The 22,646-nt window shown below is 39.0% G+C and overlaps 1 protein-coding gene across 2 annotated transcripts in view; it reads right to left on the bottom strand.

Moving 5' to 3' along the window:
* The window catches only part of Unc5d (unc-5 netrin receptor D), a 558,420-nt gene that overhangs the window by 42,167 nt on the left and 493,607 nt on the right, over nucleotides 1–22,646 (bottom strand). For both annotated transcript variants that reach the window (XM_013024977.1, XM_013024984.1), the window contains 2 exons: nucleotides 21,840–22,217; nucleotides 17,756–17,840 (listed from right to left, as the gene is read on the bottom strand). In XM_013024977.1, the coding sequence (XP_012880431.1) occupies nucleotides 17,756–17,840; nucleotides 21,840–22,217 (463 nt within the window). The remainder of the gene's footprint in view (nucleotides 1–17,755; nucleotides 17,841–21,839; nucleotides 22,218–22,646) is intronic.

The following is a 22,646-nucleotide window of genomic DNA, read 5'->3' as shown; positions in this document are numbered from 1 at the left end:
AGGCTAGCACTCTACCACTTGAGCCACAGTGCCACTTCCTGTTTTCTGGTGGTTTATTTGTAGAAAAGACTCTCATGGGGCTGGGAAGGTGGCTCAGTGGTAGAGTCCTTGCCTTGCATGCATGAGGCCCTGGGTTCAATTCCTCAGCACCACATAAGCAAAAAGAAAAAAGCTGGAGTGGCGCTGTGGCTTAAGTGGTAGAGCACTAGCCTTAAGCTGAAGAGCTGAGGGACAGCGCCCAGGCCCAGAGTTCAGGCCCCATGACCGGACCTCCCCACCCCCCAAAAAAGAAAAGAGTCTCATGGACTTTTTTGCCTTGGCTGGCTTTGAACCACTGCCTTCAGATCTCAACATTCTCTCCTGGAACCCTGCAGGTATAATTTTAATTGGCATTACTATATTCCTAATTACAAGGGAGGCATAGGTCGAAGGATTACTGTATATGCTGGCCACCAGGAAAAAATATGAGACTCTGAAGCAAGTAAACACAAAACAACTGGGAGTGTGCCTCAAGTAGTACTGTGATTGTCCAGTAAGGATAAGGCCCTGAATTCAAACCCCAGTACCACCAAAGGCGAAAATATAAACAAACAAACAAAAAAGAAAACCAACAACAATATAAAAAACCAGTTCTTTGTTCCAGAAACCCAAGGTTGACAATTTCTTCCTGTATAAACAAAGCATGTATTAGCTGAAAATACATTTGCATTTACCTTGGATCAGGCAGGGTATTAGAGAACAGTATATTAACAGTAGCAAATGGCTTATAAAATGTCTAGAAGAATATACTCAAGGTTTAAAAAATAGTGGAACCCAGTGAGCACTAGAACCAGTACACAGTGCAGCCTGCAGGTGGATGGCTGCCAGCTGCCTTTAGCGTGGGTTAAGCAGTTTCCTTATAATTGCTGCCTGCATTTATCATGGACAGGAATGGCAGGGATGCTTGTAACTGACCCATGACAAGCTCTCCTAAAAGAACTATTTAATTGCTTTCAGAGAATCATCTCCCTTGTTGAACATATTGTTCAAACATATGGGAATTTAGGGAATTATTTAATGCCAAATGAACTGAAATCAGCTAATTAGATGAACCCTCACACTCATGAATAGCAAGACTCCTTTATAACATGAGCAGCACCAAGAACCAGAGGCAGGGTGTAATACGGAGTATGAAGAAGAGCATGGAAGAGTTTTGCATTAAGCAGACACTGGGCATTTCCAGAAGTGCAATGAAAATAAAAATTTATAGCTAATCTTTTTAACCTGAATAATAATGTTTGAGGGTGTGGGTCTCTCAGTGGTAAATAAACAAAAACTGAATATTTCATTGTTTTTCTCAAGATTAATAAAAATTTGCCCTTTTCTGCCACCATCTATCTCTGGCACTCAGGAAGATTTTCAAATATTAATTAAAGTCCTTCATACACCTGTGGAGCAGGTGTTAGCTGTATAAGGTCACACGGAAGTCAATCAAAGATGAATTTAAAAAAAAACACCCTAAATTTCTACTCTCATCTTACTTCTGTCTCTGATCAGATTGTACCACATTTTTTGTTTGTTTTCTTCTTCTCTGTTAGCATCTGGAAGTTTCTGGCCAATGTCCTAGATCTTATATCTTCCTAAGAGATAATGGGAGCAGACATTGTGGTCCAAGTGTAGTTACAGATCCAGGATATTTGAGGACAGAAGGACAGGGAGAGAGAACTTTAGCTAGATATAAACCAGAATGATGTGAAGAGAATGGAGATGGCATTTACGTTTTCCCACATATATAACACATGGTACAGCAATATTCATGTCCTTCCTGGAAAAAAGAAAGGCAACATATTTCTCTATGATTGCTGGTGACTTACTAATTACTATGAATGCTGGGCACTTAGGAATCATAACTGTAATCCTAGCTACTCAGGAAGCTGAGATCTGAAGATCACAGTATAAAGTCATTTTTGTCAGAAAAGTATATAAGTTTTCTTTTCTCCAATTAACCAGCTCATAGCCAGAAGTGGAGGCATGTGTCAAGTAGTACAGTGCCAGCCTTGAGTACAAAAGCTAAGCAAGAGTGTAAGGTCCTGAGTTAAAGCATAGACATAGGTGTGTATATGCGCTCTCTCTCACTGTCTCTCTCTCTCTCTGTTTCTCTCTCTCTCACACACACACACAAAATAATAGTAATGTCAGCATTGATCTCACACTATAATATGAATCACCTGCATGTATCACATACCCTGTTTTTTATTATTTTTTATTTTTATTTTTTATTGTTAAAATACTGTACATGGGCAAGATAGTGAGTACATTTCTTATCAAGCATTGTAGCCTCCTCCTTTGCTTACCTTTCCCATCCCTTCCCAGGCTCTCTTCCCTTCCCCCCACCCAATCCTCCCCCCCCCCACCAAAGTTGTAAAGTTCGTTTTCGATGTGACGACTTGTACTTCTCATTGTTGCAACGGGTCCACTTGTATCCTTATTTAAACGACTTGTTTTTCCCCTTCCCCTCCACAAATTATACCGACATCAAATACGTTGAAGGCGGGGTTATACTGTGGGGGAGGGACATACAAAGCAACAAAGAAATAATCTTATAAATGCATTAGAAACAAATTCATGAAAGAAAAAAACATTTAAATACATATCTTAGGGTTCATTATCTGACCTAACTTATCTGACCTTTTCTGCTTGACTCATACATATACTAGATATTGCAAATAAGGGAAACCATGGGACCTATGTTTCTTTGAGCCTGGCTTACTTCACTTAATATAATTTTTTCCAAGTCTTTCCATTTCCTAACAAATGGGGCAATGTCATTCTTTCTCATGGAGGCATAGAATTCCATTGTGTATATATACCACATTTTTGATTGAAAAGCCTTGCCTCGTGAGGTTTTTGTACTTTTTCATTAATCTCTATTTAAGACATATATACAAATATTTACATTTATATGTGCATATCATATCCTGTAATTTGAGAAAGTCATTTTTTTTCCTGTGGGGCCTGAACTCTGGGCCTGAGCGCTGTCCCTCAGCTCTTCAGCTCAAGGATAGCGCTCTACCACTTGAGCCACAGCGCCACTTCCGGATTTTTTCTTTTTGCTTATGTGGTGCTGAGGAATCGAACCCAGGGCCTCAGGCATGCAAGGCAAGTGCTCTACCACTGAGCCACCTTCCCAGCCCCTATATCCTGTAATTTGAAACATGGTTATGCATGGAGAAAAAAAGAGTCCAAATTTAAGTGATAGGTCTTATTTCTATTTCTGAGACATGTAATTTACTCCATAAATTGTCATGGTATCAATACATACCATAATAAAATTTCCAAGGCCTTGGAATGTGTGTTGTGGGGGTCTGAGGCAAAGGAGCAATGATCTGCTTGTTTTGGGCCTTGCTTCCTAGTCTGTCTTCAACTTCGTCATCCATGAAGAACGCCAGCTCAGCATTGCCCAAAGAAATAGCAATTACCCAGGCTGCTCTAGTGCAGGGGGCTGCCTGGAGGATGGTCCTGTTTGAACTCCCTCAGGTCCATTGTCTTTCTGCCAGTTGATGCCCCCCAGCCAGGCTTTCCTTGCCCACTGTCTACAATAAAAGCTCAAATTCCCTTTTCTTTTCCTCTTCCACACTTGCTGATACACTTCAACCATTGTTGATTTGTTCTTTTTTCTCTACTTCAAACTAGAGTATAAGCTCCTTGAGGACAATTTTTTTAATGTTTATTCATTATGATAACAATTGTGCCTGAGAAAGGCTGATTGTCAGCAAAACATTTGTTAGAAAGAAAATAGAAGTCAGTTTGAAGTAGTTCCCACTTAACAACCCTGGAACACTTTGAGAATCAAAGTAAACAATGGTATAAAGTATTACAGCATACTGAGTCACGTAAGAGTCTACAAAACACATTGATATGAATGAATGGATCTGAAGGAAAGTCTCTTCAGTACAATAGAAAACCAACTAACAAATGTATAAAACAACAATTTAATAGGCAACTATGTTAATATTTGATTCAATCGAGAATCATGAATCATAGCTGGGTGCCAGTGGTTCACACCTATCACTAGCTATTCAGGAGGCCAGGAATTGAAAAGTAAGGTTTGAAACCAGCCTGAGCAAACAAATCCAAGAGATTCTTCAATTAACCAGCAGCAAGCTACAAATCAAGGCCTGGCTTGAATGGTATGGTTCTATCTCTAGGCAACACACACACACACACACACACACACACACACACACACACACATGCTGATTGGGGACTTGGCTCAATATTTGCATAGCATTTGCAAGGCCTTGAGCTTCATCTTTAGTGCCAAAAAATATGTAAACAGCCGTCGGCACTAAACAGAACAGGTTGTTGTCCCACCGCTGGCTGGGCATGTACTCCATGCAGCCCTCTCCTTCCATGCAGTATCAGATATAGGCATTCAACAAGGAGCCTACCTGAGGAAGGGTGGGGAAACTGGGCCTGAGAGGGAGTGTGTCCCATGGCCAGCTGGCCAGGGTAGATGACCATGTGACGGAAGCCTACAACCCTCCTTGCTGAGAGTCACCAGAGGTAGGGTTAGGGAGATGAGGGTGATGGTGTAGGATCTGCTCCATCCCACCCTGCCTAGGGGCCCTGCCCATAAACCACCAAATAAATAACCTGGTAAATGAACGAATGAAGGCTCAAGATCCAAGGAGAAGTTTTCCCCAGAATTCTTACCATGACATCAACAAGATCCAAAGGGACCAATGGTTCCATATTTGAATATTTTCCAGAATACATGTAGAGTTTCTCCTCTGATCCCCTCTAATACTGTCTCTCAACTCTCTATGTCTTCTGGTGATACCACTCACACCCTAGGTGTGTTTTTACATTGTATTTGCCTTCCTCAAGACTGAGAAGGGAGGAAGCCTGTCACCAGCTCTTTTTGCTCACTATGTACTCCATCCATTAGATGAATCTGAAGTTAAAAAGAACCCTGTACAGCTACAGAGGCAAGCATTGAATCTGGGCTGGTCTCTTCTCTGTATGATTAGGTCCTGGTGGTTATAACTTGTGCTTTCTGAATTGTCATATTCTTTGTAACTCTTGAGCATGTGTCCTGTTTTACTACAAACTTGCTAAAGGTAAGATTAATGTGTGTGTGTGTGTGTGTGTGAGAGAGAGAGAGAGTGAGAGAGTGTGTAATTTGTTGTTAGTCTTTATAATAGTGTGTTCTCAAGTATTTGCTGCTATAAAAAAAATAAATGGACTAAATAAGTTTTTTTTAAAAAAAACAAAATCTATAAGGCCACTAGAGGCACTATGCCAGGCCTACATTAACATTCTCTGCATCCACCTGCACAGCAATGCCAACGTAAATTCATGCTAAATGCTAAACAAGACCAGAGGCAAAGCAGTGACTGCCAGTCATGGGTCTGGAGGTATCATGCCACACCATTTGCTTTTGCACTTAATATTTCTTGATCTGACATTAAACATGTACAATGCAATTCTCTTTGAGCAAAAAACCCAGTTGCACAAGTTTTGAGAAGAAGTGATTTCCCTATTGTCTGCCATGCTGTGTTTGATAATCCCCTGCTCTTCTCCTTATGCTGTCTATTAATGGAGGCTTGATCACCTTTACCCAGGAATCCAGGCAGGAGAGTAATGAGAGTTTTACTATGTTAGGCCTTGGGTCGATACATAATTAAATCATATTTTAATGGAACAGACATAAAAGGCAGAGAGATGGAAGCTGTAGTCTTAAAATGAGAGCTCAGAGGTAATGCACTCCAGTCTCCTATGTTTTCAAGTAAGAAGACACAAACTCTTAACTATTAGCAAACTCTTTTCTTCTTTTCATTAAAACCTTAAGAGTTTGATCTAGAGTGCTAAAAGTCGCTAGTGATAAAAATAAAAGGTTCTAGGTTTATTTATTTCACTTTTTAATTTCTTCTCTGAACAGAGGTTACAGATCCACCGCAGGCAAATGACATCACAGAGTCTATAGGATAGTTGGGCTGAAATCTAGCCTTTCTCTTTAATCTATCCCAGCACCATGACTTTATGTCTAGATGACTTTAATTCTGTTTTTTTTTAACTGCATGTATGTTTAAGACAATGTATTTCTGGAATAGAGATTAGGAGATGAAAAGAACAGAAGAAAAAGAGTGAAGGTGAACAAAATCTCTCTTTGTTATAGCAGGCACCATGTCTTTTTGTTTTCAAGTGATTCTAAAGCTAGGATAAGGCCCAGAATTCCAAGCACATCTTATTTAAGATTATATTCTGGCCGTGTATTGATGCCTTTTGTCTGTAATTCTAGCTACTGAGGATTGTGGTTCAAAGCCAACTCAGGCAAGAAAGTTGGTGAGACTAATTAATCAGCAGAGAGCCAGAAATGGAGCTGTGGCTCAAGTGGTAGCAAAAAATCAAAAAAGCTCTTAAGTAAAGCTCCTGAACTGGAGTGGCAAAAGATCGAAGTAAAACAAAAACCCAAAATGAACAACAAGAGATGATTATATACCTGACATCACCATGAAGGTTTTTCTTTATCATTTCTGAATAGAGGGAACTGAACTCATTTGGCTTGCATTCCTTATATACAATTCAGATCTCTCACTAGCATTTGAGAATGTGTTTCCCCCCCCAAATATCTCAAAGCAACCGCTAATCCAGAGACCAATCAGGACTCTGACAAACACAGGGTAGGCTTTTGACATGGAATGTCATGGGTCAAGTTTAAATGCTCAGTGTTAGTGCCTTGGCTGATGTTCTTATGACTGAAAATTCATCTGCAGACTATTTCCCCCCACCTTTTCCTCTAAACAACTGTTTATGCATGATCAAGGATGTCAGGCTGAGAGTTGATGAGATCCTGGAAAACACTAGAACCAATGCCATAGCTCTTAAAGCCATTATATACCATTCAACTGAGGCAGGGTAAAGAACAATTACAACAGCGATTACAAGAAGCAACATGCACAATTCACTGAGGATAGAAGCATATGTCTGTACTATTAAAGGGCTTAAAGATGTGGGTCACCCACATGGTATTATCTGAAATAGGATCTCAACAAGGGAGATGGCACCAGGGAAGCTGGGTTAGGAAGGGAATGAGATAGGCAGAAGAATGTGTGTCTGGGCTTGCAGAAATTGGAGCAACACCCTCCTGAGAGATTAAACTGTTTGCATATGTTAAATGGTTTTAGTTTACACACACATTCATAGGGTGTTTACCAATTAATATACTAAAGGAATCACAAATCATGTGCAAATCACCAGTTCCTAGTCACAATTTAAGGCTCATCTTTCATGCAGTGTTGGGCTTGCATTGAGCTTGTTTTGTACAAGTGAAATGATGGCTCCTGTAAAAGAGACTGAGGGGAGAGGGAGAGGAAGAGAGTGTATCTATGCATCATGCTGCTGTGACAGTTTTTAATATCTAGTAAGTTGTTTATTCATTTACATTTTGAATGGGAGAAACAGCCTTCCCTGGAGGAAATGGGAATCCTGTTTTATACAACCATTTCATTCCAGATTGGGGAAGGACCCAGGAGTAATCAGACCTAATGCGTTCACTGTTTATAGATGTATGTTGTCGGGGAGGGCATGACCAAAGCCAGACATTTCAACTCTGAGGGAGACTGGGTCTGGAATCTGTAGCCTGTGGGGGAAAGGTGGGGGGAAGGTGTATGTGGTTGGGGAGGTGTGACGGTGGGAGCTGGAATGAGAATATGTTCCCTGGGCCATAATCTCTTTCAGTTATTTTGGTGCTGGGGATCAAGCCTATGGCTTCATCCATGCTAGACAAGTGTTCCACTGCTGAGGGACACCCTTAAGTCCAAACTTGGAGTTAGTAAGCAAAATGATGGCATGAGAATCATGATTGTATTTACAAGTCCCAGAGAAATCCTTGGGAAAGAAGAGCCCTAAATCATACGAAGTAGTCCAAACTGACATTTGTGTTCATTTCCTATTACTGCTGTGCCATAATTTATTGGCACAGAATGCATTTATCTTACATTTCTATTAGGCAATGGATGAAGGTGTCAGGGTGAATCTATCCTGAAGCCCTTTCTGGCTTTGGAATGGAGGTAAGAAGGGTATTGGGCTGCCAGCATTCCTTGGTTTCAGGCCCCTTCTTTCTTCTTTTCATCTGACTCTGATGTTCCTGTCTTTGGCTTTGAAGGCCCTACATTGGACCCAACCTGAATAATACAGTCTCTCCTCTAGGACTTTAACCTGTCACACCAAGCAATGCTTCTGTAAAGGAATAAATGCATCTACATTTCTGGGATGAACATGTGGACACTTTGGGGGAACTATTTTACCTACTGCCAGTTTTGTTTTGTTTTTAAATATGACAAGTCTCTACTGTTACTCTCAATCCATTGTTGTTCATGGTCCAAATACCACATAACCTGATCAAGGTGTTAGTTCATTTTTGGATGATCTTCATGTATCAGTATCTACAACCCCTAAAAAACAAAACAAAAAAAAAAACAAAAAAACACAAAAACCCACTGTATCTGCTTATAACCTTATAGAATTTGAGAAATTTTGGTTGTCGAATTAAATACTATAGCCCCTGGAGTTAAGAGACTGGTTGTCCATGCTTTCTGTGAGCTGTGTGGACAGTTGTCGGCAGTGTGGAGGCTGACTCCATGAGGGCTAGTGTTTTCTCCTGGCATTTTTATTAGGCTATAACTGAGCAAAGTGGTAAGGATGATATATATTAAATATCTTAATAGGACAGGTTGTTTCTCCTTCCAGCACCAGTAATAAAAGAGATGGCACATACAAATAAAACTAATTATGGTGTGTGGTGCCCGTTTACAATGGGCAATCAAATCCTCGAACCAATGACTTTCCCCTTATTGAATTAAGGTGAACCTTCCATTCAGATCTATTAACAACATTCAAAACCATTGTTATCTTGTCAATGGCATCTGTAATTAAAGACTCCCCCAACCACTCTAATCAGTTCCCATTGTGAGATCACTCGAACTTCCAATGTGCTTTGATTAAAATGATGGCAATTTTTATTTAGGTGTGCTTGTAGAGCAAGGGGATGTAAGAGAGAGAGAGAGAGAAAAAAAAAGGACACGATTTGGGGAAATTCTCCAAAAAAAAGTAGGTCTTAAAATGAGAATGTAAAACTATTCTTTTCTCCTCTCCCTTGTTCTCTTGGTCTGTCTGTCTCTGTTTCTATCTGTCTCCCCTCCCCTTTCTGTTTTGGTCTCCCTCTCTTCTCTATGTCTCGCTCTCTGTATCTCTTTCTCTGTCTTTCTCTCTGTTTTTCCTCTTATCTCTTCCTGCTACTTTTTTGGGGGTAACGGCATTCTATTATAACTTTAATGGCCCTGTGAAGAAATCACCAGGATTTTCCTGGGGAAAAGAGTATAATCTTCCACTAAAGACACATTAACCCTTCTAGGCCATTAAGATACCATTTGATAAATTGCCCCTTTTATTACGCTGCATGGTGCCAGTTGCCTGAACGAATTAATGTAGCTCTCGAATGGCAGCAATTTATTCCCTTGGCACTCATGAAAGCCTTTTTCTGTTTTGCTATTTAGGAAGCACCTTTCCTTAGCACCTCCCTATACCTGCTATGAAGTTCATAAATGCCAACTCTTTTAGAAGAGATGGGTAAATGCTATCAATTTAATGCTCCCAATAAAAGTTTCTGAGACTCACTTAAAGCAATACACTAGACTCAAACCACTGGACAGAAATGGTAGCAAGAATAATCTATGTATTTTGGTGGTACTGGAGTTGAATTCAGATAATTACACTTGCTAGGCAGGCACCCACTACTTGAACCATGTTACCAGCTACAATCTATTCATTTCTACTTATGACTAGCAACGAAAGTCTAGACAAATAGACAATGATAAGGCTTGTTCATGGTATTCTAAGACACCTGCCCTACCTGACACATTCTCTAATCTCAACATTCCCTTCCTGGCTTCCGTTTTATTTGGTTTTGCCTAGCCAACTTTTACAATGCACAGGCTACCATATTAAGAGAAACAATAGAAGCCTCAAAGGCATGTGACAAAGTTCTTTGTATCCTCATCAGGGTCTTGACTTTACAGAGAACCACTAATGTTTGCTGTAATTGAAGAACTCTCTACTGAGTCTAGCAATGTAGCAAAAGTAAAAAGGGAAGAACCTGATATTACTGGCAAATGGCTAAAGCAAAGACGAGTTCTGCTATGCATGCAATTAAATTAGAGACAGATGAAAAGTGATATCAAGATACAGCATTTCAATGACACTGTTGGGGTTGAGAGTGTCATTAGTGGTAGAACACCTGCCTAGCATGCTTAGAGCTCTGGCATAAACAACAAAGACAAAGAAGTTACTTTACAGTTTATTTCTTGGAGATGAAGTCACTGCATTGTTCTCACCTTCACCCAAATACTGAGAAATACTTAATAAAATGTAAAATTTACAGAAGTAGAGGAAAAGAATGACATCTGTAAGGTCATGTAGGCTGTTGGCAAAAGAATCCGAAGCCAAGCATTCTGCATTCCCATGTCTCTCTCACGCTGCCATGTCATCTCCTTCCTGGTAATTCTATTTCTCATGCAGTGTCAAGGTGTAGCTGGAGATAGCTTCCTAACAAATCTGTGTGCCATCAGCTCTTGTCAATGAGCTTCAGGGCTGATGGGTAGAATCTTGCTTAGGATGGCAAATTTCTCCCTGAGTGAGGCAGGTGAACCAATTCTGTGTCTCATATCCTGTCCCAGTGAGTCAGATTGCCACTGTACACCCTCTATGAGCTAGATATGGGATTTCCCTTAAGCAGTTGATTTTTGTTTTTAACTTTGCTTTTTTTTTTTTTTGGTGTTGATCTTGGGGCTTGAACTCAAGGCCTGTGTGCTGTGCCTGAGCCTTTCTGCTCAAGGCTAGCATTCTATTTCTTGAGCCACAGCTCTATTCTTAGTTGTTTTTTTTTTAATTCCTGCCACAGCTCTATTCTTAGTTGTTTTTTTTTAATTCCTGGTTCTATATATTATTTCCTTCCTTTTTATTTATTTATTTATTTTAAATATGGTTTTTCTTGTAAAAATACTGTACAGAGGGTTTACAGTTACATGAGCAAGGTCTATCAAGCCTTGTTACCTCCTCCTTTGTTTTTCCCTTCCCTTCCCTTCCCTCCCACCTCCACAACTACACTCCCCTTTTCCCCCACTCCCCACCTAATTGTAAAGTTAGTTTTTCAACATAGTGTCTTGTATATATCGTTGTTACAATGGGTTACCCTGTATCCCTATTTAAGCATTTTGTTTTTTCCCTTCCCCTCTCCAAGCTAGAGAAGTATATATATAAGATGTAGGGCACTGACAGCAAATACAGTGAAAACAAGGGTTATACCGTGGGGGAGGAACATACAAAGAAACAAAAAAAAAACATTTTTTTCTGACACTTTCTTGTAAAAGTCAAAGACCTGCCTATATTCATTCCCTGAAAAAAAGCCTAAAGTTGCTCTCTGAGTAACTATTATCACAAACTCTCAAATGACCTTCAGCTGGCAAATCTCTCTCTACTAATTAATCATTGATTCCTAGCCCAGAATTCTGGGCATTACCATCAAATCCTTCACCCCATGTTCTCACAAACACATACATTTGTATACATACATCTTGCTATGTTCCTTCCTAAATCTTGGATAACTATACAGGGATTATGGAATGTATTTAAAATGTTCAAGACTCAGCAAGGACACTCAAATGTAGAGATTATAATTTATAGTCCAGATTGACATACTTTTTAGGCCAAAAAGGAGCCCGATTAATAACTGTACCAAGTAAAAAAACACTTTCATTGTGCTTGGAAGTATGGCATTTGTAGTACTCATATGTGAACTGTGACAGGAGAGATGGAACAGAAAACAATAACTTTAAAAGTTAAATATGAATGGGCAAGCCTTCTGAATCTTCAGCCCTATAAATCCTTACCATCATCAAACTTCATCCTCCTCTAGGATCTGGGTAGACCTATTGGTCATCCCTCCTTCCATAATTTGCTTTTCTGCTTAGTTTTCAGAAATATTTCAGGCAATTCCTACCTCTGTAGCTTTGCAAGTAGTGTTCCCCTGGGTAAAATGCCTTTCAACTTTTCAGTGAATAAGTCAGTTTTTACTTCCCCTCTAAAACCTTCCCAGGGCTGAAAGAACCCTTCTGTCTTGGCTAATATTTTGGAATCTTTGTTAACATGTATGTGTTCTGCAATGTAAAATAATCACAACCTGGGTTAGCTTCAATCATGATACTGTAGATTTTTACCTACAAGATAACTTAGACTGCAAATAGAAGTTACTACGCCTGGGTTGAAGTGGCAGAGCTTCAGCTGGTGACTACTATACTAACTATAATAGCTTGGCAGCAGGGTTTTCTCACCTTCTGAGGAATTACAGATACCAGAGAAATGCACCAAAAAGGTTCTTATACTAGAAATGCTGCAGATATCTGCCTTGACATAAAAAAAAACATTATCACAAACAGATTTGTATCATGAAACTTCATTTCTATTAATAAAATGGTGAGCTTGTCAGTCTTTTAATACCATGGATAAGACATAAATACACTAATTTTCATTACACACTAGTAGAAATGAAGTCCTCTCAAATAGCATAGGGAGACTTTTGAGTGTATCTTCTGTGAAACACGATATAGGAGGTGTAAGTGCATGTGTGTGTGTGTGTGTGTGTGCATGTGTGTGAACACGTGCATGCATGGGTGCATGCTGATACTGTAAAACAAAAAGCACATGAAGCTTGTCCACTGGAGCTGTCTACATTGCAGTATTAATAATTTCATCACTGGAAAAGAAATTCCATTTCCTCTTGTTTATTTTCTAGAACTACTTCTGCCTTCCTAGTGTAGCATTTGATACTGCTTCATATTTCATTACTGAAACTATTGTACCTCCCAAGTGTCCCTTAAAAATATTTGTCATTACTTCTAATTTCTTTCTTCCCAGTCCTTAACCCAACATATTCATTGACCTGACCATAAGATTTGATAACAAAAAGAAAGTGGTTAGAGAGCTGGTAAGCAGGTAGCACATGTCTGTAATCCTAGGGATTCAGGAGGCTGACATCCAAGGATTGTGATTTGAAGCCAGCTCATATAGGAAAGTTCATGAGACTCCTCTCCAATTAACCATGAAACACCAAAAGTAGAGCTGTGGCTCAAGTGGTAGAGCATAAACCTTGAATGAAAATGCTAAGGGACAGCATGCAGGCTCTGAGAGTTTAATCCTCAGTACAAGCAAACAAACAAGAATAAGAACAACAAAAAACTGTTGAAATATCCCATCTGGACAAGCCCAAACTCCATATATGTGTTCTTTCTGAAAATTCCTCAGTACGATCACTTACTATATTTCTGATGCTAGTCTAAGCATTAAGTCAGGAATATCCACCTGAGAGTGTAATGAAAAAAAAAAAAGAAATGAATGCTTGCCTTTGGTTTCATTTGATTGTTTCTCAGAAGCTCTACATAATAATTTTCTAGTTCATTTCTCTACTTTCCAAACATAGGATTGTGCAGTTGGCAGAGAAAGAGAGAGAGACAGACAGACAGATAGACAGACAGACAGACAGACAGAAACAGAGCTGAGCAAAGGGAGGTAGGAATACATGCAGACTGTATTATATTCTTATTGTACAGGTGGGAACAACCTCAGAGCTGACAAAACTGACCTTTTGAATCCCTTGATTTGAAAATATCTTAGTCTGATTTTATAAAATATGACTGGAATCTTGGTAAGGCAGAAATGATGACCCCTTTCCCCAAAATAAGATTTCTGAGGAAATGCAAACAACACCAAATGACACAAACCAAAAAAAGAATCTAAGTCTTTTGAAATTAACATTTGGGAAACAAGGCTTGTTTGTTCCTTTGTAAGCTAGAAAGGGGGAAGGCTCCCAAAATCCTCTTCTAGGATATGCCCTGAAGGACCTAACTCTCTTCTACTAGATCTCACTTCCTAAACTTTCCAGCACTTCCCAGTAGTGCCACAGCCTGGGATGTAGGTCTTTATTTACTACATGGGCCTCTGAGGGACATTTAAGATCTGAAATATAGCACTAACTAAAACTCTGGAGAACAAGAGAAAGTTAGAAAAGACTCATTAAGGTAGTTCTGTAGAACAGCAAGTGTCAAGGAGGGAAAGTGACAGACATTGTTTTTCTTAATGGAAAGTACAGATTGTAGTTGTGCAGGGTTAACCAGGAATGCAATTGACACTTCCCAAGAGAAACTAAGTATATTTCATTCAAAGATCAGCCTCAGTTAAAGTGTAGTAAAGGTGAAAGCATAGCACTTTTCTGAAAAGAACTTGAATACAGGGAATTGTTTTGCATGTTGGATTCTTTCAATACTCCCATCTCCCTAGGAACTGGTACAGGATTTAGACTAATCATGTCAGTTACAGGACCCTAAACTGTGATCTTACTTCACTGGGGATGTCACTCTAAAGGGACAAAAGAGTCTAACAACAGTGGCTCTCACCTGTAATCATAACTACTCAGGAAGTAGAGATTTGAGGATTGCAGTTCAAAAGCACCCCATGCAGGAAAGTCTATGAGACTCTAATCTCCAATTAACTACCATAAAAGGCAGAAGTAGAGTTGTAGATCAAGGGGTGGAGCGCAAAAGATCAGCACTCAAGCTCTGATTTTAACCAACGACACTGGCACAGTAAATAATTAAGCAAGCATACAAACAAACAAGTGGGACAACAGAAATGTCAGGATAAAAATGGAATAAATTTTAACCTAAATAACATAGCAAGATGTTGCCTGGAAGATCCTGCTGTGATCTGTGATGAGGTAGGTGATGAGGGATCAGCAAATCAAATCCAGCTCTCAGCCCATGAAATGAAGGGAGGGGACAGTGGTAGCTTCATAGGTACTGATGAAAGAAAACCAGAGAAAAGCATCCCAGCTCTTAGACTTTGAGAAAAGCATAGAATGACAGACAGATGGCCTGAAAGTAAAATGGGGTTTTCAGGAACTTTAGGAAGAGAAGTTGATACAATAGTTTTTTCTTAATTAGTCACTAGATTATAAACTAAAGAACACAGATACAAAGGAGCTTCCTGACAGAGTTGCAAAAAATTCATCCCAGCTTAAAAAAAAAAGGCAGAAAAGCATTTGCTATTTTGAGTGCTTTGGTAAATAATATGGCTTCATTAAAAGGAGAATGAGAAAAACTAAGGAAGAGAAACAGCCTGCAGCCGTGGTACTGGTCTTTTCCTCAGGAGATTAGAACATGAAGAAAGGTTTCAGCAATCTGAAAGCAAGCCCGGTCTTTCTACAATTTCACTTCTGCCCCAAGGTTTAACAGGTAGAAAAACGTATACCTCAGAGATGTAAAGTTTTGGATAGCCTCTTCTTATTTCCCACAAATTCCCTGGACAGCAGCAATGAGCTCAAATACTAGATACAAATGGATAAACTTGACCCTATTAAGTCAACCTATCTTTTAAGGACTTTGGGAATGGGCAAGATCTCTTATCTTAAAATCGCAGGCTATCCCAAGTGATCATTCCCTTTCAATGTTTTTGAGCCATTTTATTTAAGTCTTTGAATACGGGATGCCTGGTGGCAAATTGTGATTCTGGCCTCTTTAGAAGAGGCAGCTTCTTCTAAAAGGCAGAGATAGAGATAAGTTGTAAATTAGGTACCTGGCAAAACGTAAAGTATCTCAGTGTTGGTTGCCATGTAATACAGTGGGAGGTACTGGGGATGGCTTTGAGAAGAGGAGTTAAACACAGGCTTGTGAGGTTGATTACATAAAGGGATAGGATATGGAGGTAGATGATGGCAGCAGGCCAAAATTGAGGGAAGATTAATGAACTTCTTCCTTCTCAGTCATTCCTCTTTATCCTTAGATCCCACATCTGCACATATAATCAACATCAAATCAAAAAGATTTGAAAAATAATTGCAATGTTACTGAATATAAACAATTTTGTCTTGTAATTGAGTCCCATATAACAGTACAACAAATATTCATATAGCATCTACATTGTATTACATATTCTGAGTAGTCAAGAGATAATTTAAGGTATAAGAAAGGAGGTTCATAGATTCCGTACAATTGTATGCAAAGGATACAAGCATCTATGGATGTTTTTATCTTTGTATGATTCTGAAACCAATTCCCTGTGAATGCTCACTCATGTTTTGTAGTTTTGTAGGCTATGTTTAAAAGCTTACTGTATTTAAACATGACTTTAATCTCCAATAAGAATTGTTTCTTAAGTTAATCAAGAAATAAAAAATACATGTGACTTCCATCCCTATAACAACTGCAATGTTAGGTCTGCTTAGTTCAGAAGATTTTGTGGAAACTCCTTATAACTCTTTGTTATTGTCCGAATCTTGGGCTAGGGACACGGCTCAGTAGTAGTAGAGTGCTTGGCTAGCATTCAAGAAGTCGTGGGTTCTATTCCCTGTACCACAAAACCAAAACAAATGTAAAACCAACCTACTAACCAACCAACCAAAAATGGTGTTTTAGCCAGGTGCCTGTGGGCCATGCTGTAATTCTAGCTACTCAGGAAACTGAGATCTGAGGACAGAGGCTTAAAGCCAGCTCTGGCAAGCAAATACATGAAACTCTGACCTCCTATTAATGAGTGAAAAAAACTCACAAAAAACAAAAAACAGAAGTGGAGGTATAGCTCAAGTGGTTGAGGGCCAGATTTGAGAGAAAGAATAAAGGTATGAGACTGTGAGGCCTTGAGTTCAAGCCCCAATTTCGCAAGTGGAATTATTTAGATAGAAGAACACTTTCAGGTGTTCGGGAAAAGCCCTCAGCTCCAGAGAAAATAATGTACATGAGGAAATAATGTGCATGATCAATACTGCATAGTTACATATAAGTCCAATAGGAGACTCAGCAGCAGCCAAGTGGACCTTTCCTTCCCCTGCTCTTCTCAAACCTGATAAGAGCAGAAAGTTAGAACCATGAGGAACACACAAATGGCTTTACAGAAATTGCTATCAAAATCTGTTTAAGCCATCTGTTTTTCTGGCTGTTTTTCTTCCCAGTGTTTTCTTTCATGCATTCTTTGCTAACAACAACAACAAAAATCTATTCTTACACAACCAAGATGTTATGACTAAAAATGCCAGAGGTATATATCCAGTTTATGAGAGAAATTGCTTTCTAAATAGGAGTTAGCTTTATCTTGTGTGGAGGAAAGGCGACATTTCTACAAATATTATAGCTGCACTAAGAAAATAACCAAATACTTTCATTAAAAGAGTATGAGACAAGATTTGTATTTGTTCACGTAATTGAATTTAATGCTGCTGAAATTTGTCAGAACCGAAAGCTATTCAAGTTGAGACTATTTTTTACATAGAGGAAAACTGTTTAGGAAATTGTCTCTCAGACTCTCTATAGCAGGCCTTCTTACTGACCTTGAAAGGCTCAGGAGTCAATCACTGGATGAATTTACATATTGTCTAGTACCAAAAGGCTGAGAGCAATGTCAGTTCCTATGAGGAGGGTAGTTACTGTTTATGGAATGACCCTGATTACTATCTGTCTACCTATTCTGCATTTTTCACTTGTGATCTCTTGTTTAGATGACAATGATTTTGAAATGCAGCAGGCATGCAGTTTGTCACCCCTATATGGTCAAGTGGCTCACTACTTTATCTGTAAGTATGTGTTTCATTATCTTAGTAACTTCAGATTTCCCGTGACAGTTCTATCCCAAATTTAGATCTATTAATATTCCACCTTTGTCTGTCTCTCACCTTGGTTCACCTTGGTTGATGGACATATAAATCTCCCAAGAATTCTCCTCTGGTATGGCACCATGTGGTATAAGCAAACTCACCCCTAAGACAGAAAAAGCAAAGAGGTTATTTACAGATATTCCAGTTATTTTGAGCATCTTATTTATGACCACTACAAGGACCTTCTCAGGATAATTTGTGAAATAAGTGTTACAAAAATGAAAATACCAAAGATAATAACAGTGACATGGGAGGGAATATTTTCTACAAAGTATTAGTATTGGTGTTATTTTTAATAATTTTAATTCTTATGATTGTTTCATTTTCTTAAAACTTGGATGCTCCAAGACCAGACTTATCAAATATATCTAAGAATATAAGAGTTTATCAATGCAGCAGTTGATCTGTTCCAAAAATTAACATTTTTTTAATTTTCTTTGTCTCTACTGATTTCCAGAAAAGGTATCTGAAATGATGGGTAACCGAGAACTTAGTAGCACAGAATGACGTAGAATTCACTAGGTCTGAATTCATGATCCTCCTGCCTTCCAATTGCTGTTATTATAGTTGTATATCACCGTGTTCACCTTAGAGTACTACATTTTCTCAAACAAACTAGAGAAGGTAGCTTAGGACCCTCTTAGGTCATTAGGTAAATAATAGGTTTTAAACTTGCTACAAAGCATTAAAGGGATCTAACCACACTCATGCCAATATCAAATGTAAAAAACACAGCTGCCTATTTCAGTGAGATATGTATAACAGAGAGGAAGAGCACGGAAAGCCACATCACGTGCATGTTAAATGTCCCATCTTTCCATTGAATGCTGTGAAAAAAAGATTTAACTTTGGTCACAAGAGACATTAAGAAAGAGCTGAGATTCCCTTTAATGTAACTTCTTGTTTATAAAAGGAAATGAAATAGAGAAATTGGAAGATCTTTACAAAATAAAATCTCAGGGCACCCTCCTAGTTTGTGAATCATAGAGCTCTCACCTTTTCTCCTTTCATTAATCACACAGAAAGCTTCCAGGTTGCTGATGATAATTTAAATCTAAAGATGGCAGGCTTTTCCCTTCTTCTATGAGCCTATTAACAGCTACATAGAGTCAAGGAATAGAAGGCTCATTGAAAAACAAGTTATTTGTGCCTCACACTTAGGAGCATTATTCAGCAACATGCTAGTTATCATCAGCATCTTATCTTTCAGTAGTGCCGAGATTGAGGCACATTTAAATCTTGCTCACAGCTTTTCAGCAAGGAGATCCATTTACATTGTGGACCTTCATGTCAATAGTAAGTGTAATTGCTATACTTAGGGATCTCCAATCAGGAGCCACCTTCTATTTTCTATTGTTCCTTAAATGTAGCTGCCAATTGAAATGGCCTCCATTCTATCCTTTCCTGCTGTTGAACACAGATTGTACCATTAAAGATATTCAATGAGTTTGGATGTTAACTCAAATACCTGCCCTAGTCATTCAGCTTTGCCACAGATTGACATAGCATTTTCTCTGCTGCCTTTCCTTCACTATCTGAAAAGACATTCATTCTCCATTCTTCATATAAAGAAGTCCAGTAGCCTGTCACCAAGCAAAATGTAATATTATATTAATAACAACCCAATAAACACATAATGAACATTCAAATGGACGCACTGGGTTCAACGTTCTTAGTAAACAATCCAGGCTCAAGCCATGTCATTTTGTGTGGAGGATCATGGCTTTGTGGTCTACTCCCAGATCCAGAAAAGAACTGTTTGAGAAGATGCTGTTTACAGAGCACATCATATCTTATTAATTTTCAATCAGCTTAATCCTTTGTGTTCAGATTGAAACATTATTCATGATATTCCTAAATTCAACTTGAATCTTACAAAGATCATTGGAGCTTAAAACTATTTTTCTCTTTCAATCAGAAATTGCATTATTATCTTTCAAACTTACTTTCCTCCTCTCACCTAAACATACAAGTTGCATGTGGAGACTGATGACAGTCAATCACAGAGACAAGGGTGGTAAGGGGGTGTTAGTGTTAGTGACAAGTTATATATTATGAGGAATGAGAGTCACTGCGGGAAGGTTTTTGCCTGTGGTCTCTTAAAGAAGTATCCATTTCCAATATGCCATTCACCAGTTATCTCTGATTAAAGAAGAATATATTTCCTCCAAACTCCACCTGCTACTATGACAGCCTTTTATTTGATTTGACAACAGAATCACCTGTCTGAGTTTTCTGTTTCATATTTCGCATAATAAGTGAATTCCTGAGTTCTTCAAATGACAATTTGGGGTGGATGGTATTTGAGCAATCTAAATTTCTGTGTCATGCTTTCTTTACACTTTAGCTCCTCAAGGCATATTTTGCATTTTTAACAGAAAAGAAATATGTTTTAGTTCCCCACATTTAGTATTCCTCAAACTGATTCTCAGTGAACTGCTTCCATGTTTTCTAAGGCTTCTTGTAAGGAGCTTTGAAACATTTGCACACAGAGGAATTGGATGGGAATTGCCAACAATGCTATCAGAAGCTTTTATTTTTCTCAAGTCAGAAGGGAAAGAAAAACATATCTGTGGCTCATCATGATTATAGCTTGCACTGTTTGATGGGCATTGAAACAATTTGGACAAGAAACATACATAAAAGTGTATGTATATACATGCACTCAAACACTCACAGAGGGAAGAGAGAGCAATACCATTACTCAACCTGTTCAATCAATAAATACAGAAAAGCTTTCTGGGAGCCAAGAATCGTGTAGAAAGAAGGACAATGACTCAGTGTGAGACTTAGTTTGACACAGGTATGCACATTTTTCTCTTGGGGAGGACAGAGGTTGTATCTTCTATTTTTCTTTTTCTAGGACCCACACTTCTAATTTATAAATTTTTATAGAGGGTCATTAGTACAAAGGGCTAACTGTCCATGTCTGAGCCTCCTATTCATCAACATTCATACCTCTAGAAGCAGAAACCAAAGCCCCCAGCCAATCAGCAACAGGAAGAATTACATCACACAGAGATATTACATGTTGATGCCTCTTACATCCTAAAATTTGGACCAGAGATTTGGAGCAGGACAATCAGTTAACATCAAGGCTGCTTTGCAGGCCTGTTCTTAAGGCACAAAATGTTTCAAAAAATCATTTTAAAGGTCACAACTGATCTATGAGAGACTAAGGAACATCCTTCAACTTAAGGTAAAGCTCAGGCTCAAGTCACTAAACTGCTAGAGGAGGTCAGTTTGCTTGAATAATAGGCTTAGATGAGTCCCATTACAGATTTCATTTGATGAGATACCTTTGCCTTTGAGAAAAACTTCTCAGAGCCCTGTTTCAATGCTGACTTTCTATGTAATAGTATCTGCTGATCCAATGAGCTTTTCTTAGAAGCCCACATACATTGAGTTGCTCAGGACACTACAATTCTTATGGCTTACAACTCAAACCAGAAACTGACCTCTGTAGCCAACCACACAGGTCTCAGGCACAAACCTATTCACAGATAGAGAATAATTTTGAAGTAATCTGGGCTAAACACTTGAGGTCAAAACACCAAGAAAATCTCTTCTCTTCCAACCCAAAGGAGAAAAAGATACTTAGAAACTATCTAAAGTTTGAACTCCAAGGAGCAACGCTACCATCATTTTTCATAGTGAAGTAACATTATTAGCAAGGTCCATGGAAATTGAATACATTTAGATTCTTTGTTGGTGAAATTTGGCTGTCTTTGCACTAAATCATCTACCACTCCATGGACTGTCCTTGAGTACAAACATGGTCCTTGTCAGTTATGTCAAAGATTGTTCTTAGTGCTTGTCATGTTTTATGACTTCAAAAGAAGCTTAAGCCTTGTAGATTACCCAGACCTTTTAAGCAAATATGATTATCAATTCAGAGCATTCATTTCACACTGAGATGGACACAGCAGAACCAACCTGACCATAGGTTCTGATGTGCTCAGTGTATCAACTAGACTGCTACAGCTACAACATTTGCTGCTCTGATAAGAGATAATAAATAATAGTGACAGGCTATAAATGCATAAATATAAAGAATTGACACAAGCACTGGCAAATATACAAACACACACTTACCACCCACCTGTATTTGGCATTACTAAGCGTCCCCCTAGATGGCCAAAAACACCAGTTGTCCTAAGCTCTGTCCTTGTGGGGAGTGATGACAAGTTTGGTATGTAGGGTGTTTTGTTTCTGGGATGCATCGTACTAAAGCCGCGGTTGTTTCCATGGGGAAAAGTCCCAGAGGGATTCTTGCCATGGTACTCAGCTCTCTCAGATACTCCAAGGGAAACCATGAATGAACTCTGGACTTTGACTTTGATGTCAGACAAAGGGTTGAAGAGTGAGGACTCCGTCATGAGTTCCTTGTCCAGTGGGTCCTGCAGACAGATAGGACCGCTGTATGTTCGGCTCACTGTCAGGTCTGGTTGCATGGCAGAATTCAGGAGAAGGGAGTTACCTGGTTACAAAATAGTAATAATAAAAAGAGGATCTGTCACTCAGAAACTAGAAGACTTCTCATTCCCCTTTTACAGCCACTGTCACTGAATGGACAGTACACGACCTGCCTGCAGCCAGCTGCACCAGTCAAACCTGGCTTGCTAGACCCACCGTGAGCAGGTCCTTAGGGCTAGTCCTTAGTGACTGGCACATGGGGAACAGTTCTGGTTCTCCCCAGCAACTCAGTAAATGCCACAGGTCCAAATCCTTCTCTTTCTGAGCTATGTGTCTTCATTTGAAAACAACTATTTCTGGCACTGGGTTAAACCACTAACTCAGGTATTGCTATTTCTGTGATTATTTCAACTGGCAAAGACAAGCTTAAAAGAAAGGGGGAAAAAGGTGTTTTGTAATCCTGTTTGGGGTAAAAAATATCTGTTCATATTAA

The sequence above is a fragment of the Dipodomys ordii genome, unplaced genomic scaffold (assembly GCF_000151885.1).
Source record: "Dipodomys ordii isolate 6190 unplaced genomic scaffold, Dord_2.0 Scaffold4, whole genome shotgun sequence".
Classification (NCBI taxonomy): domain Eukaryota; kingdom Metazoa; phylum Chordata; class Mammalia; order Rodentia; family Heteromyidae; genus Dipodomys; species Dipodomys ordii.
Note: the sequence above shows the minus strand (reverse complement) of the source record. Positions and strands in the feature narration are given on the sequence as shown.